Raw genomic sequence first — 16,950 nt, 5'->3', positions numbered from 1 at the left:
GCAATATTTAGATATAATCATGAATAAATCTTTCCCTTTCCATAGTAATAGGTTACAAAATTTTAATAAATGCCTGTTTTGATAGGAAGCCAGATTATCACTATATATTATATAGTAAGATACTGAGGGTTTCTTATTATTTACAGAGATAACTCCACTAGTGTCTACGGAACTTCCCTCCTTCTAAGAAATAATTCTGTCCATATACAGTTGTAGCAATTTCTGATGTGCTATCCTAACAAATTAAGTAGAGCTTTAGATGAAAACAATTCAGTGATTGTATTTGAAAAAAATAACTTGAATTCAAATTTTAAAACACTGGAGAAGATTTCAGAAGATTACTGCAAGAAACAAATACATTTCTCACACAAGAGACATTTTTAAAGATACGCAGCATATTGTAAAATTATAATGTATTAAGCACTTGTGGAATTGAAAATATTTATAATGCAATCATCAGTAACCACAGAAGTACATTAACTATGTCTCTGGTATTAGATATTATCCAAAATTTGAAACAGCACAAAACATAAATTTACTCAACAGTGCTTTGGGAAAATAAGGTTTTATGCAACAATGCTAATGAAATTTACAGAAGGTAGGATTAGACAAATGTTAAGTTGACAGCTAAGTTTACAGTACTTAAAGCAAGAAACTTCTTATGAATTAAAAACTTTTAAGGCTGATAATGGTCATCTATTTATTATTTCACTAGAACACATTAATGCCAGCCACCTATCAGTAGCTGTGCCAGATGGTAATAAAAATATGAATAGAGGGGAACAGTCCCCTTTAACAGTCCCTGCCCTTAAGGACTCACAGTGTAATGCAGGACAAATACACTGTGAGATCATTCAAATCAGCACCCTAAATGGCTTGATGGTACTGTGCTATGCAGAAAGGTCAGAGGTCATCAGGAGGATAACACTACATAGCAGAGAGAGGAGAGATGGGAGATATGGTTCAGAGAGCTGACCTGAAAGGATGCAGAGATATGGTACATTAATAAACTCTGGAGTCACACTCTAGGAATAAAGGAATAATGTTTTCAGAAAAGAAGTACAGGGGCTAGAGATATGGTTCAGCAGTTCAAAGCACTGGCTACTCTTGCAGAAGACCTGGGTTCGGTTCCCAGCACCCATATGGCAGCTCACAAATGTGTGTAAGTCCAGTTCCAGGAGATCCAACACCCTCTCTGACATCTGTGGGTATTGCACAACATGGGTGCACTTATACTCATGCAAGCAATACACTGATACACATAAAATAAAATAAAATATTTTTAAAAATAAAAGTAGTACAAATTATAGTTTACATTCTAGATAGACTTTCTAAAGGAAATAAGTTTAGGTGATGAACAGTATTAAGAGGTGGTGCAGGCCTTTAATCCCAGCAGAGGCAGGTGGATCTCTGTGAATTCAAGGCCAGATGGTCTAAATAGCCAGTTTCAGGGCATTTGGGGCTACAGGGAAACCCTGTCTCCAAAAGACCAAAAAAAAAAAAAAAAAAAAAAAAAAAAAAAAAAACCAAGAGGTAAGAAACTAATTTTAATTTCAAAGTTTCAAGAATTGCAGAGATATCAGTTATTCCTCTTACACCAGAATAGGTGGTGCTCGTGTAGCTCTTAGCCCTCAGAGACACTTGTCTGCCGTGTACAGCAGTTAATACAGAGACTTACAACAAGTTACAGAGAATAAGTGTCTGTGGCGTGCTTAAGTCATAAAGTGGGTATCTATCACACACACACACACACACACACACACACACACACACAAACTCTCAAGAAACAATGCAGAAGAAGGGAGCAGAAAGTAAGAGTTAGTGTGAGCCAGAGGTTGCAGAGGACTGCTTCAAAAAAGTGTCTTCTGGATATGATAGGGCCATTGCATTCATGAAGTCACAACAGCTGTGGTTGCCTACACAAGACCTTCATAGATCAAACCACTCAACAATCCAGCATAGATAGGGGAGGGATTCACATGGTCCTACCCCTAGCAAAGGAGCAGTTAATGGTGGCTGGGAGGAGAGCTTTCTTCAGGGATATGGTCCTGGTAGGTTGCCCATGCTCCAATGGGTGGCCCAGCACCCATGTGCATAAGGACAATACTAACTGGACTTGGTTACAGAAAAAAGGAGACCATCTAAAGTTTGGGGAGGGACATGCTGGGAGGCAAGTTGAGGGAGAAGGAGGGATGGATATGCTCAAAATACACTGCATATATGTATAAAATTCTCAGTGATAAAAAATAGAATATTTTTATTAAGGTAACTTCAGGAGAATACAAGTCTGAGAGGAAAGAAAACTGTGGCGAGAATGACACAGACTAAAGCAAGTTGGGGAAAAAAGAAGAGAAATTGTGACAACAATTTGAAGGCCATTATTATCTAAGTACTCATAGGTCAACTGTTCCTCAGAATGATGCCTGGCTTACAGTCACACTGAGGATTGAAATAATATACATAAACATCCATAGTATTCTATACTTGTCATGACTGAAACGTTCTTTATTCCAACCCGCATCTCACAACATTCTCTTCCTTTAACATGTGAAATGTAGGTTTGCTGATATTTTCTTAACTATCTATTAGCTAATGTTTCTTCATTTTTATTACTGAAGTGTATTTTGCTGGATTTGGAAGTGGGGGTTGAAATTTTTCGTTTTCCTCTCAGCACAATAAGGATACTGCAATGCCTTCTGGCCTCCACTGTCTCTAATGAGTTACTAACAAACTGTTCTACTCTTTTATGTGATGACGATTTTCTAGGGCTACTTTCAAAATGTACTTTCAAAATATATACATACACATACACACACACTTTCAAAATGCACTTCGAAAATACGTGCGTGTGTGTGTCTGTGTGTGTGTCTGTGTCTGTGTGTTATGTGTATCCATGTGTGCATTTCTGTGTGGATGCCAGAAAAAAACCTTGGGTGTCAATTCTCAGGTGCTGGTTACCTTTCTCATGAGACATGGTATCTCACTGGCCTGGAATCCAAATAAGCTAGGCCGGCTGGCCAACGAGCCCCAGTATCGACCTGTCTGACCCTCCGCAGCAGTGGAATACAGGCACAACGGAACTACTATGCTCAAGAATTTTTTTGGTTTTGTTTTTAATTTTTTCATGTATTACATTTTTTTATTCTGTGTGGGGAATGGAGGAGGGAATGTCATAGCATGCATGTGGAAGCCAGAGGACAACTTTCAGGAATCGATCTCTCATTTCACCATGTAGGTCCTGGAGACTGAACTCAGTTAGGCTGAGCAACTAGTGCCTTAACCCACAGGTCACATCACCAGCCCTGTTTTTTGTTGTTTTTAACGTGGATTCTGGGATCAAACTTACATCCCTGTGATTGCAGGAAAAGCACTATACCAAGTGAGTTATTACCCAGCCCTGGAAGATCAGATTTTTTAAAGTGACGTTCACAGCATGTTCATTATTGGTATAAAGAAAATAACTGATTTTTTTTCACAGTTACATTGGCTGGATTCAAATTCTGACAGTGAGGTAGGCAGCAGTGATACTCCTGCAAAGTTTACATGTTCAGTTCATAGTTTAGGGGCTATCATACACACAGGCAGAGTACACGTACAGTTTGCAGTACCTTCTCTGCAGTTCTGTCTTTCCAGGACCCACTCCATTTTCTAGCACCAAATAACCTCAAAGTCAGTATTCCATTCTATAAGCTTTAGACAGTACATTTTAATCTGTGGAACACCAACTGGTACTTTTCCAGTAAAAACCTATTAAATACAGAATATGAAGCAATAGTCTAAATTTCAATCCTGTCAGTTTTCTGCACATTTTGGTCACTGAAACACTTTTAACCATTTTATTCTTAAATTATTTTCTAATGTTTATGTGTTTTACTGCAGTGAATTGGTCTAACATCATAGAAATACTAGCTTCTGGAATGCTGGGGATTTTATTTTAAGTAATTTGATAGCATCCTTTCACTAGAAATTGTGCAGGTTATCATAAAGTCACAGCTAGGAATCATGACCTCAAATTACTGAAATTTGGAGAATATGTCAAATGTATAAAAGTCACTGAATTTTAACAGAATGTTGTGTGAGTACTAAAAAACAAAAACAAAAACAAAAACCACTGTGCTGCTCTCCTCTAAACAAGAGCATTTTCCCTCTGCCTGCAGTTCTTTCAAATAACCCAGACAATTTTCTATTAGATTCAAACCTAAGGGCAAACAGCTTCCTGGAGTTTTGCTTTGGTTACCTGGGCTGTACTTGTTTTAGGGACCCACTTTTTCATAACATATCTGCTATGTTATTACATTTTATTAAGAAAGAAAAACGCTACTAAAAATAACATAAATGAAAATTATCCTGCCAAGACATTTTTCCAAGGAAATATTGGTATTTTGACAGTTCACCAAATTTATTTTTCAAATGAAAAATGTTTTTAGATATTAAAAAGGGAAAAGTATACTTTAGAAAGCTTGTTGCTTATAACTGACATGGGTAAAGTTTCCTTGAAGCCATTTCTGTGAAATACACTTCAAATCTACGCATTATTATATCAACTGACTTCTTACCTTTTGACAGCTTCGATCAATAGGATCCACTGGAGTAGATCTAGGATGGGTTACCCTTATATCATCTCTTCCACATTCAAGATTGGACCATAATTCAGTAATGAGTGCATTAATAAACCCTAGGAAGAAAGATTACTTTATGTCATATTTATAGTACAATATGCCTTTAGTTTATGGAAGATATGATTATCCTTATGGAAAGACTTACTCTTTCACTGAAGACAAATACTTGCATCTTATAGAAATAACAATAATCTCTATCCTTGATAGAAATGCTATTTGTTATTGTTAATATATTTTTACAGCATCCCATCACCATAAAATTCTATAATGAATCAATCTAAGAAAGTATTTCCCTAGGAAACAGCAAAGGACATGTGGAGGGGTTGGAAAAGAAAAGAGGCACAGGCAAGTAGACTGGCCACAAAGGGAATGTGCCCATGCCCTTCTTAAAGCAAGCACGTGCTTTATACAACTCCTGTTTCAGGGAGTTCTTTAGATTCACATGAGTCAAATACTATATGATAAGTGAAAATCAATATTAAACCTGATTATTAAATTCCTCAAATCATACATGAGAGTATAAAATGTAATATCTAATCATAAAATCAGTAAGCTCAGAACAAAATTAGAGAAACAAGGGTTTTCTGGCACAACCGGGTAAATGCAGCCTTTAAAACTGAAAATATCATAATTCAAATTTTAAATTTTCCATATTACTAGCTAGCCCAGTTTCCTCATTTGAAATAAAAATACTAATTCTGGAGTTCCTATGGCATATAAACGGGACGATGCATGCAAAGCTCCAAATTCAGTATCTGTGATAAAGGAGCTCAAGGGCCAGAAGTCATCTTTGACCTATGAAAAATTACATTTAATCCTCTCAGGAGAAGTTGCTAGTATGAGATTCAAAATCTTAATTAGCTGATGACATGCAGAATCTTGGATTAAATATAGTTTTCAAATGCCTCTGTTACTGCATTCCTGTCTATAATACTACATGTATTTTATTCTAAGTAAGAAGAAATATTTGGTTCAGTTTAGGGTCATTTTTATCAAGAAACATTTCATTATATAAGTAGCCCAAATTAGTTGAGCAAAAACATAATAATGTTTAAATACAGCAAAGTATTTTGTTTTAAGCAGAGAATCAATAGTGATCACTCCTACTGATGTTATGATTCATCAACTCTAACATGGGAAATAGAATCATTTCCTTTCTATCACGAATTCTATCTTGTTGAGGGCTCCATAAACCATAACATATGGCATATTAAAACCCCAGTGACTTACTTTCCTAAAAATGCAATTGATAGTGGAGAACACATATTGATAGCAAACTTCAAAGATAGTGTGAGGGCTCCACAGTGACACAAATGCTTTCCACTGGAGAAGAGGAAGGAAGGGAATAAGCAAATGGTACAGATGTGTGACCGCTACGATGACTGTCAATTTGGATGCACAAGAAAATCCACCTAACTAAACACTGAACAATTCTGTTAGACATAGTTATATCAAGAGAAAATCACATCCTTTTGTCGTATAGAATGAGGAATGATTCTTTAGTCATTGGGTGTGTTTTTGCTTAGATCATCAGATACCACTGTTCTAAAGAGATAAAAAAGGAGAATAAGAATATGTGTATTTCAGAGAAAAAATAATGACCAGTGACATTTCATGGAAGAGCAAAGACAATCTTGTAAATCTCTTATATAGTGATAAACTGGGAAGTAGAACTTTAGAGAGAAAAATATTCTGGTACTTAATGTGTCTGCTTTCAGTTGGCATCATCATTTTATTTATAATAATCACAATTTTGTTTATGAGGAAAACAGACTTGCCTGAATTTTGTAGAGCTACTGCCCCTGCTGCCGTGGACGCCACCTGCACCACCAAAACTTCATAGCTGAACTTTTTCTGCCTGTCCATCTACCATAAAGAACAGCAATCAGATGCAAAAACAACAAAACCACAGCATGCCATTGCTTTACAAATTAAAGATTAGAAGATTTTAAGTAACTTCCAGATGATAAGAGCAGCAAAAACAAACCAACCAAGTCAGAGTGAGTTTGTACTAATGTGGTACTTCTGATGACTTTATTTCTGATATCCGTTTGCTCCCAGCTCTTTGACCTGAACAAATCACTTCCTACTCCTGGTCCAAGTCTTCTCATAAATAAGGAATGGGACTTAGATCAGACAAAAACAGGATGATCTCCAACTCTAAATTTTATTATTCTATTATTGCTTTTTAGGTCATTTCTTCATTTATAAGTATATTGACTGCAAGATGCTTAAACAGACTTTTAAGAAAACAAAAACCAGTTTTCCTTAAAATAACTATTTTTAAAGGAAATACAATTTTTGTGCCTAATAAAGAGCTACCCAAATTCTAATCATTAATACATCAGTCTCTGAAAGAGTGTTATAAAAACCTTTAAGTACTTGTCATTTTACAGAGAACACACCTGCTCAGAGTAGATAGGGAAGTGAGTTCATATCTTAGCATTAATCAGAATAAGGAAGTAAAAGAACATGACACTCATCAGACTTTAACCAACATGTCAGCTTTTAAGATGTCTGACTTCTGGCCAGGTGTGGTGGCACTCACCTTTAATCCCAGCACTTGGGAGGCAGAGGCAGGCAGACCTTAGTGAGTTTGAGGCCAGCTTAGTCTACATAGTGAGTTCTAGACCAGCTGGGGCTACAGGGAAACCCTGTCTCAAAAAGACAAAAAAAAAAAAGTCTGACTTCTGAACAGAACAGAGGTAGTCCATTCAGAATTCATATTTTTAAACATTTCATTTAAAGCACCTGTTTTAATGTCAAATTTTTAAAGTGTATACTCAATTTTAAGGGCAAAAATGTAACTAAAAAGGAGCTGATAGACATGTAGAAAATTAGGTCTATTTTACCAACTTTCTATTGCCTATTTCTTTATAAGCCAGCCTTCCTTTACTATCTTGTTACTCCTATTTCCCATTTTCCTTACAACCCACCATTCCGCAGCTATGTGGCATAGAACTTCAAGATGAATACCTGTCCCCTCCCCTGCTTCCCCTATAATAAACAAAGAAACGCCTTATTTATCACTTCCACTGGCCCTGGTTATCCAGATAATAGCAACCACTATATTTCCTAGGTTCCCACAAACTCCGGAAAATAAGGGGGGAAAAAAAATCACCAGAAATTAGAGATTCTTTTTAAAACAAGATTAGTCTTCATGGACACTCAAAGACCACAAACAAGAAATCTGAGATTTCATCTTACAATTTTAACTAGCCAACTAACAGATCTATAAAACAGACTGCGTAACTGGCCTGAGTCTCTACTTCCTCATGTATCGCATTAAAAAAATAACCTAGCCTTCATGCTTTCTGCAAAATATCTGAGGATCTAAATGATGGGGAAAAACAATCTTGACTAACAGAGTAGCATTAAAGTGTGATAAATATGCTAATGAAGATGGTAAAGACCTGTAGGATGTCAATTCCTGAAGTCAAGGAACAGTATCTTCTATGTAAGCAGTTAGTGTAATGCAAAGAATACTACCTTTTAGAATTTATGAACATAAAAAATGACATTTAATTTTAGGTGCACCATCTAAAGCTGTGCCTGCCTGATCTGAGGCACCTGAATTAAAAAGATGTGTTTGAATTGCCTGCATGCTTTCAAAACTGCGAACAGTATAAACAAAACAGAAAATCTAAACAGTTAATTAGTATACAAGAAGAGCTTCAAACTCAGCTTTGGAAGAATTTAAAATAATTGTGTGTATAACTGTATGTGTGTACATATATTAAACATAAATATAAAAGCTTATGGTTTGGAAATGTGTGGAGGGTGAAATGAACTAGCAATCAGGAATGACACTAGAATAAAATAAATAAAACAAAGTAGGAACTTATATAGATGGATGTGGACAGTATGACATAAATTGCAGCACAGAAGTAACTAAATTCTCTATACTCAGAGTCCACTTCAATATGCAAAACGGAAGTGCAGCAGCACAAACACACCTAACATCACAAGCCCACACGAACAAACAGACATATTTTGCTCAAGGAAGAAAGGCCAGAGTCCTAACTCAGGAACTATTTATTCTGCATAGGTAGAGAGCAAAATAAATAAATAAATAAATAAGGTTTGTTTATTTTTTTATAGCTTTAAACAAAGGAAGGAAATTAGAATTAAAGACCAAAAGGGGTAAAAAACAGTACTTGCTATCAGGTAACATAAAAACATCAAAACAGCTATATGAGATAAGAAAAGAACAGTTTTTAATCTAAGAACTGATACCAGTTACTGAGAAGATAGCTAGCTCAGTTAGTAAAGTGCTTGGTGTATGAGCATGAGTACCTGAGTTCAAACCCCCAGAGCCTGGAAGGAAGGAGGAAGGGAGGGAGGGAGAGAGGGAGGGCAGGAAAGCAAGCTAGCCCTTGGGGCTTGCTGGCCAGTCAGCCTAGCCAAACTGGTGAGAACCAGGTTCAGTGAGAGACCCTGTCACAAAACCTATGGTAGAGCTCTTTCCCATATTGCAAGATGGTAGGTGAAAAAGCAGAGGAGCCAGACACCAAGAGGAAGAAATCTACAGCCAAGAAGGCAGGTGCCAGTGACGTAGGCATGGCTAACTGTAGGCAATGGTTAGCCATAGGCATAGCTAGCCAGAGGCATGTTAACTATAGATATGGCTAACAGGGTTACACTAAGGATGGAAAGCTGAAGAAGAAGCCCCACGGCAGCCAAAAGCCTGTCTTGGTTAGAGGAATTGGCAGATATGCCCAATTTGCCATCTATTCCAGATAAGCACTCTACAAGAGAAAGTAAGTACTCAGCTGCTATATCAAGGCTGAAAAGGAAAAAGAAAATGTTGGTATCCAGGTGTCAAGCTTTGCAAAGTGCCTAGATATTAGCCTACCAAAGACTTGCCTCAGAAACTGCTGAGCCAGGACAAGAAACCCTTCAGATGGCTTAATAGAGACATGAGCATCAGCACCATTCACAGTCCCAATCATCCTCAGGGGCCGCCACAAGGAAGGAAAATGCTTTTTCTGAGGCAGCTGGGCAGTGGCCTGCTATTTGTAACTGGACCTCTTTCCCTCAACTAAGTTCCTCAGCACAGAACACACTAGAAATGTGTTGCTGCCACCTCCACAAAAACTGGTATCAGTGATATAGAGATCCCCAAATATCTTACACATGCTCACTTCCAGGAAAAGCAGCTACAGAAGCCCAAACACCAGAAGCCAACAGAAAAAGAAAATTAGAGAACACAGAGCAGGGCAGGGCTGTGGACTCTCAAATTTTGTAAAAGATCAAAGCTATTCCTTAGTTCCAGGGACACAAGCCATCCTCTTTTGCTTTAACAAGCAGAATTTATCCTCAGAAATGGGTGTTCTAAATTTCTTGCCAAGAACCTAAGAACCTAATTAAACAACTGATATATTTAAAAAGTGTGGGGGGGGACTGAGAAAAGCACCCAACATCAACTGCTACCCTCTATATACACACACAGGCATGCACACCTGTGCACACATACACACAGACACACTGACACAAAGGCACACACATGCACACACACCACCATCACCACCACCAACAGTCCTGATCTTTGCCAAAAAGCCAAGGAGCTCTGCAGAGAAATGTCTTCAAGAGCATACCTAAGATACTAAAATGCTAGAAATCTAAGGACTTCTACTGTGATGGAAAAAACAGCCAAGTATAACTCAATTACTTCTGACTACCTGATTATATAAATTACTCAGTAAATTTTATTTAACAGTTGAACAGAATCCCCCTAAAGCTAAGTTTGTGTCTGAAAACGCCTGAGGCCTAAATCCTCATTGATATACACACTTAGACTTAATAGGGTTTTTGTCCAGAAGCTCAACCCAGTTTTGGTGCATAGAGATGTATTACATCATATTCATGTAAACAACTGAATAATTAACTGAATTTTTCAATTCCATCTGGATGTTTGCATGTTTGAAACACAGCCATAAACACCAGTATCCACCAGTAAAGCTTTCCATTAAAATATATATAGAATCAGACAGAGAGTATAATACTATATAATTCTGTGACTCTGGAGGTCAGGTCAAGATAGAGTTGTCAGGGCTGAGATAGGGTTTATTAATAATGAGTCATAGGGTAGAGTGGTACATTTTTGTAATGCCAGTACCTGGAAGGCAGAGACAGGAGGATCTCTGTGAGTTCAAGGCCAGCCTGGTCTACACAGTGAGTTGCAGGCCAGCTGGGGCTACAAGGAGACCCTATCTCAAAAAGACCAAAAAAATAAAAAATAAAAAAAATCAAGTGCGATAATGCTACAAGGGAATTTAATTGAAGCTTAATAATCTCTTCATTCACAGAAAACAGAATGATTTTCTTAATGATTAATAACAATAAAACTCCTTTTCACTATAAAAATGGTAATTCGTACCTGTAGTTTTTTTGCATATTGGTTGGACATAAACATCACACATTCGTTGATGGCACCTGTTCTTTGAAGAAGCAGTAATCCTTTGGGGGTGGCAGCAAAATTTAGTAAATCATCTAACAAATTGTCTTCCCAGGCCACACTGGAACAGATAAAGGAAAGGTGGAGGGATCATTAATATATTCAAAACTGGAAATATTTCAGGTCAAAATTGCCAATAATTAAACTAACAACACACACTGGTTGAAAATTACTCAATGGGCATAAAACAAGACAGAAATACTTTTTGTTCTTACATTTTCTACACCAGTAGCTTTTCTTTACTGAATGTGTATCAGTCACCCTTACAGTGCTCTGATTCTACCTCAGTTCTCTCATCTATGCTGAATTTCATCCTACTTTTCTATTATAATTCTACTGTACTTGGGTTCCCCAAGCCTCAACTCTCCATTATTTTGGATGTTCATTTTTTCAAATATTTGTTTTCTCATGCTTAAAGGTATAATATACATATTATCTCTTATTTTCTATTTATTTTATTTGAAACATTATTTTTCCTCAGAACATTTTTTTTTTTTTTGTCTTTTTGAGACAGGGTCTCCCTGTAGCCCCAGCTGTCCTGGAACTCACTATGTAGACCAGGCTGGCCTTGAACTCACAGAGATCCGCCTGCCTCTGCCTCCCAAGTGCTGGAAAGGCATGTGCCACCACGCCTGGCTTCAGAACATATCTTTAAGGAAGACTAATATCTTTCTCTGGAGAAAAAGCAACAGGAACCATAAGAAAAGAAAAATATTTGAAAAATATTGTACTCTATGAATATATGATAGTGCTCAGTTCAAAATTTAAAACACTGAGAATTTTCTGAAAGTGGAGAAAAGATTCAATTTGTTTATAAATTAAAATATTATTCTGAACACCAAGCAAGTTAAGATACAGAGTTAAAATAAACATTAAAAGCACAACAGTCAGGCATTGTGGTGCATGCCTTTAATCCCAGCACTGGGGAGGGAGAGGCAGGCAGATCTCTGTGAATTCAAGGCCAGCTTAGTCTACATAGTGAGTTCCAGACTGGCTGGGGCTAAAGGGGGAACCCGGCTCAAAAAAAAAAAAAAAAAAAAAAGCTCCACAAACAAAAGCTTTCAGAGAAAAGATAGGTGGTTATACTAAAATTAGATTTACCATCACCACATACTCCAAAAGACACTGGAATGACACAGCTATAGCCATGGGTAGTGGTGCATTGCCTTTAATTTCAGCATTCAAGAATCAGAGACAGGCAGATCTCTATGCATTCTGAGTCAACCTGGTCAATAAGCAAGTTCTATATAGCCCAGTCAAGTCTACATAGTGAGTATCAATAAATAAATAACTCCCCCCCCAAAAAAAAATCACTCAAACATAAGAACCATTCTCAGCTCTTACAGAACAATCAAAGCCTATGTTGGGAACATAAAAGTATCAAGGAAAAGTTAAGATTATCAGGAAAAAAGGAGCCACAAATTATAACCAATGAAAAAAAAGAAAAATGAACATACTCAACAAATGTACTGCTAGTGAGTATAAAGAAATAAACTGGGTGTGCAAAATCCTGATAACTACAACACTGAGGATTATGGTATGTGTACAAGATCAATGACTAATCAAAGTGTGGTAAACCCACAGTGCATTTCAAAACATGACACAAATATCTAATGAGTTTATATTGTCTTTTTAAACAGGTACAGCTAAATCTAGGAGGTAGCTCCATGGTGCAATGGAGGTGCAATGGATAGTACAAATCAGACTTCTAGTTAGAGCTGTGCTTGGTGGCACACACCTGCAATAACAGCACTCAGGAGATTGAGTGTGAGTTTGAGGTTGCCCTGAGCTATGAAGCAAGTACCAGGCCAGACAGAGCTACATAGTAAGACCCTGTCTCAAAACAAAGAAAAGGAGATAATGAAATACATACTGACATTTTAAGAATAACACTAAAAGAACAGATATATAACTTAGAAATTCAGAAATAGCACAAAAGGAGGCCAGAGAGATAGCTTACTGGAGAAGAGCATTTGCTGTGTAACCATGAGGACCTGGGACTGAATCATCAGCATCCTGTCATGGAATGGGGAGGAGCTTATGCTGCCCTGTGGTGATGTGAATGAGAATGTCCTCAAATATTTACACATTTTATCCCCAGTTGGTGGTGCTGTTTAGGGAGGTTTTAGAAGGTGGGGCCATGCTGGAAGAAGCACATCACTAGGGGCTGGTCTAGAGAGATCTTAAGCCTTGCCAGATCGCCAGTCTTGCTCTGCTTCCTAAGCCTGCTTGAAGGTGTGAGTGCTTAGCTTCTGCTCCTACTCCTGCCACCTCCACCGCCATGCCTCCCCACCATGACAGACTTTAATTCCCCTGGAACCATACGGTCAAATAAACTCTTCCTTTTATAAGTTCCCTTGGTTATGGTGCTTCTATTGCAGCAACAGAAAAGTGACTGATACAGGCCCCATCCCACTCTGAGGATTTGTAAGTAATTAAGTGTTGATAGGGAAGGCAGAGACATTTTCTTCAGTGGTGTAGTCACTTGTGAAATACCCATGCTCCATTAACAAGCCCTCACCCTTGTTCATATAAATAACTGTATAGCACCTCATTGGGTCACAAAAACCGGCATGAAAGTAGAAGGGAGGCTGTTGGGAAGAGGGAGGGGACTAGCAGGACAAGGACAAGAGAGAGCAATGGGGAAAACATGGTTGAAACTCAGTATGTACAGATATGAAAATGTCATAATGAAATCTGTTATTATGTATAATTAACATATGCCAAGGAAAACATTAAAAGCAGTTTTTAAGAAAATATAAATCAAATCAGTCAAACAGAAATATACATAAGACATTAGTCATTATAGAAAATGAAACCAATGACAAAGTTTACGTGATTCTTATAGATTACAGGGGAAAAATCTTAGAAGTGGCATACATGATATAAGGGAGAATATATAACTCTAGAAAATGAACACTGACATGCCTTAGCACACACACCTTCTCTGCTACTTCCTATTTAACTGCCCTTCAAATTTTAATAAAAGCAGACAGAAGAGCCAAGCCATTGAACTTTATTGCCCTTTCCCAGAGGGAGACAGGCAATGGTAAAAAGCACACTGCTCTGTTAGCTTGAACAACCCCATTGTTTCAGTGGTGAGATATTTCCCATGGAAATAAAATTTCTGGGGATTAATTTCTTTGGTATCACAGGCTGAGCTTTGCAGATCTAAGAGCCCCTTTGTAACTTTATCCTCCAATTTTGCAGAGGGTCCCTTGATGGCTGGTTGGGGAAAGTTTGACATCTTTTGTTTTTTTCTGTGATTATATTCTTCTCTGAGGTCACCCTAATGATAGTTTCACAGAGTTTGCAGTGACTTTCACAGAGTTTGTAATCACTTACAGAAGGCTTTTAGAAATTTGTTTTGGGACTTTGAGTCAATTTAAATGACATAAATGCCTTATCATGCCTATGATCAGCTTCTATCTTCTCTGTAGCACAAAATAAACCTGAAAATGGGAAGCTGGAAAAGGATTCCCCAAAAAATTCACCAAAAAATAAAAATAAAAAATTCAAAACGATTAACCTTGAGACATACAACTACCGGGTAATTAGATTTTATAGATTACTATTAATTTTATTTTCATCATATTCATCTCATACTTACTCTCAATAACTTTCCAAAACTAGTATCATGGGCAAAAGAAAGTCTGATTCACTAATTAAATCCTTCACTCATTCAAGGAACAGTTATCAGGTATCTGATCTATGCAGACACAAGGCTAGATATTCAACTCTTTCTAAAGGTAAACTGAATTTTGATAACAAAAATGATTCAAGCAGCTGAGTTTTTATCAGAAATCTTATTAAATCTTATGTTTCTCCTAAAACATTGAAAAGATTAATTTTTTTTCTTTTTTAGAAGCATTTCATTACAGCTTTAAACATACTCAATAACAGTTTCCAGAACAAAAATACATCTCTTTCAAAAGTGGCTATAAAAATTTTAGGTTCACTGTTGCATTAATACAGTTATAAAATATTGAACTCAGCAAAAACCCAGTAAGACATAAAATTGAATGAGTTTTTAACCTTTAAAAAAGATCTCTGTTTCATTTTAACATATACTGTTTCTTACAGAAAGACTCATTGTTTTTGCTAATAACATTGTGATGTTGGCACATGTGTCTCTAATGTGTATGTATCTCATTATTACTAGTCATAATCAGTTGCACTTGGATCTTTGGCACATGTTTATGTCTATAAAGTCATTGGGTAGATTTCAATGGTAATGTTTATCAGCTCTACCAATTAACATTACATGAGTTTTTATGCTCCCTCCTCAAATATAATTCTTTTTTTTAGTTGATTTTTTATCTGTGTATATATCGCACAGAACATCCCAAACCATCTTATTCATCTATACACGCACATCCCAGATGGGACCGTCCCATAGCCTACCCGCCCCCTGCCGCCACTAGAGTCCTTATATGCAGTCATCCCTGCTACTGTCCACTGTGTTGTTGGCACCCCCAGCCATTCCCCACTACTTGTCTATCTGGTGACTCTAGTCAGCCTATCTAGAGGTCTTTGTTTTAGGAAGGTCACCTGTTCCTCACCTAGAAGCAAGCAGTTGTTAATATTCCTTTAAATAAGATAGGGATCTGCTGTTCATTTTCCCAGTTCTATGCTGGGTTACTACCTGGGAGTCCCTTGGGCCACCCTGGCCAACAACTCAAAAGAAGGTATCGCCTATCTGGCATTGTTGCTTGTTATGTAGCCTTTAGCTATGCATATGGACTCTTACAATTTTATATTGGCCCCTTTACTTTGGTTATCCTTTCCTTTTGGGTGTTTAAGGCCATACAGTTGGCCCAAATAAACCAATTATTTTTCTCTTGAGGCTGTTTCCAGATTGCTTCCTCAGGGGTCACATGGTCTTGGGAGGAGAGCCTGGCTCCTTTCTTTTACCAGTTCCATCTATGTGAAGATAAGTCAAAGGTCCTGCTCAACCATGGCTGGCTTCACTTGAATACTGGGAAACTTACAAATAACCAGGTAGCATGTCCAGGTAGCACACCCTCCCTCTCAGCCTAACCAAAATGTTTTGTTAACCGAAAACTTCTTTGTTATCTGACCTGCTATGGTATGGTGTACCTATGATGATCTGATGTAACTATGGTTGTTGGCTTTGCCCCTGGAACTAGTTGACCTAGGAGGGCAAGGAGCAAAAACTGTCTTTTATGCCCCTCTGACCAAATTAGTATAGGACTCAAAGTATGTCTATTAAACATCCAAGAAGGTTAGTTCCCCGAGTCTGGTACTTTTAATTACTGTGTGCCAGTGTTCTCAGATAAACCTTGCCAAGACATATATTTCTTAATCTGGTATGTATAATTTCTCAGTAGGTTGTTGGACTAATGTGGTTCCCTCTGGTTTTTAAAACTAGCTAGGCATTATTTGCCTCCCGCATTGTCTAACCCCTCCATCATGGTTTCCTCAATCAAGGTGTCCCCATTTTTTCTTCTTTCTCCCTTATTAATACCCTTCTCCTATGGTCCTACCTCTCTTGATCTCTTTCTTTCCCTTTATCCCCTAGGTTCCTTGTATACCCTTCCCTCCCTTAAACTAACCCAATTTTTATCCACATCTCCCTTATTAATGCCTATTTCCTACTGTTCTTCTCTTTCAGGTTCTTTATTTTCCTTTACCTCCCTGGTTCCTTTCCATTATCCTGGTTCCTGTAGTTATGCCTGGATACTTATCAGGATTTGGTTCAAGGATCCACATATGAGGGAGAACAGAGGTCAATTTTTTTTCTGAGTCTGAGTTACTTCACTTAGTATAACAGTTTCTAGTTCCATACATTTGCCTGCAAATTTCATGATTTCATCTTTCTTTACTGCTGAGTAAAACTCCATCGCATAAATT

At 37.5% G+C, this 16,950-nt stretch overlaps 1 protein-coding gene and 1 pseudogene across 1 annotated transcript in view; one reads left to right on the top strand and one right to left on the bottom strand.

Annotated features, from left to right (window-relative positions):
• Tbc1d32 (TBC1 domain family member 32) overlaps positions 1–16,950 on the bottom strand; it is a gene marked incomplete at its 5' end in the record, with an annotated part of 270,497 nt that overhangs the window by 168,436 nt on the left and 85,111 nt on the right. Inside the window, 3 exons of the mRNA XM_008835797.3 lie at positions 4,557–4,675; positions 6,398–6,485; positions 10,999–11,137. Coding sequence (XP_008834019.3) covers positions 4,557–4,675; positions 6,398–6,485; positions 10,999–11,137 — 346 coding nt within the window. The remainder of the gene's footprint in view (positions 1–4,556; positions 4,676–6,397; positions 6,486–10,998; positions 11,138–16,950) is intronic.
• LOC115070806 lies at positions 9,099–9,957 on the top strand (annotated as a pseudogene).

This window comes from Nannospalax galili, unplaced genomic scaffold, assembly GCF_000622305.1.
Source record: "Nannospalax galili isolate Female #2095 unplaced genomic scaffold, S.galili_v1.0 scaffold417, whole genome shotgun sequence".
NCBI classification, from domain to species: domain Eukaryota; kingdom Metazoa; phylum Chordata; class Mammalia; order Rodentia; family Spalacidae; genus Nannospalax; species Nannospalax galili.
Note: the sequence above shows the minus strand (reverse complement) of the source record. Positions and strands in the feature narration are given on the sequence as shown.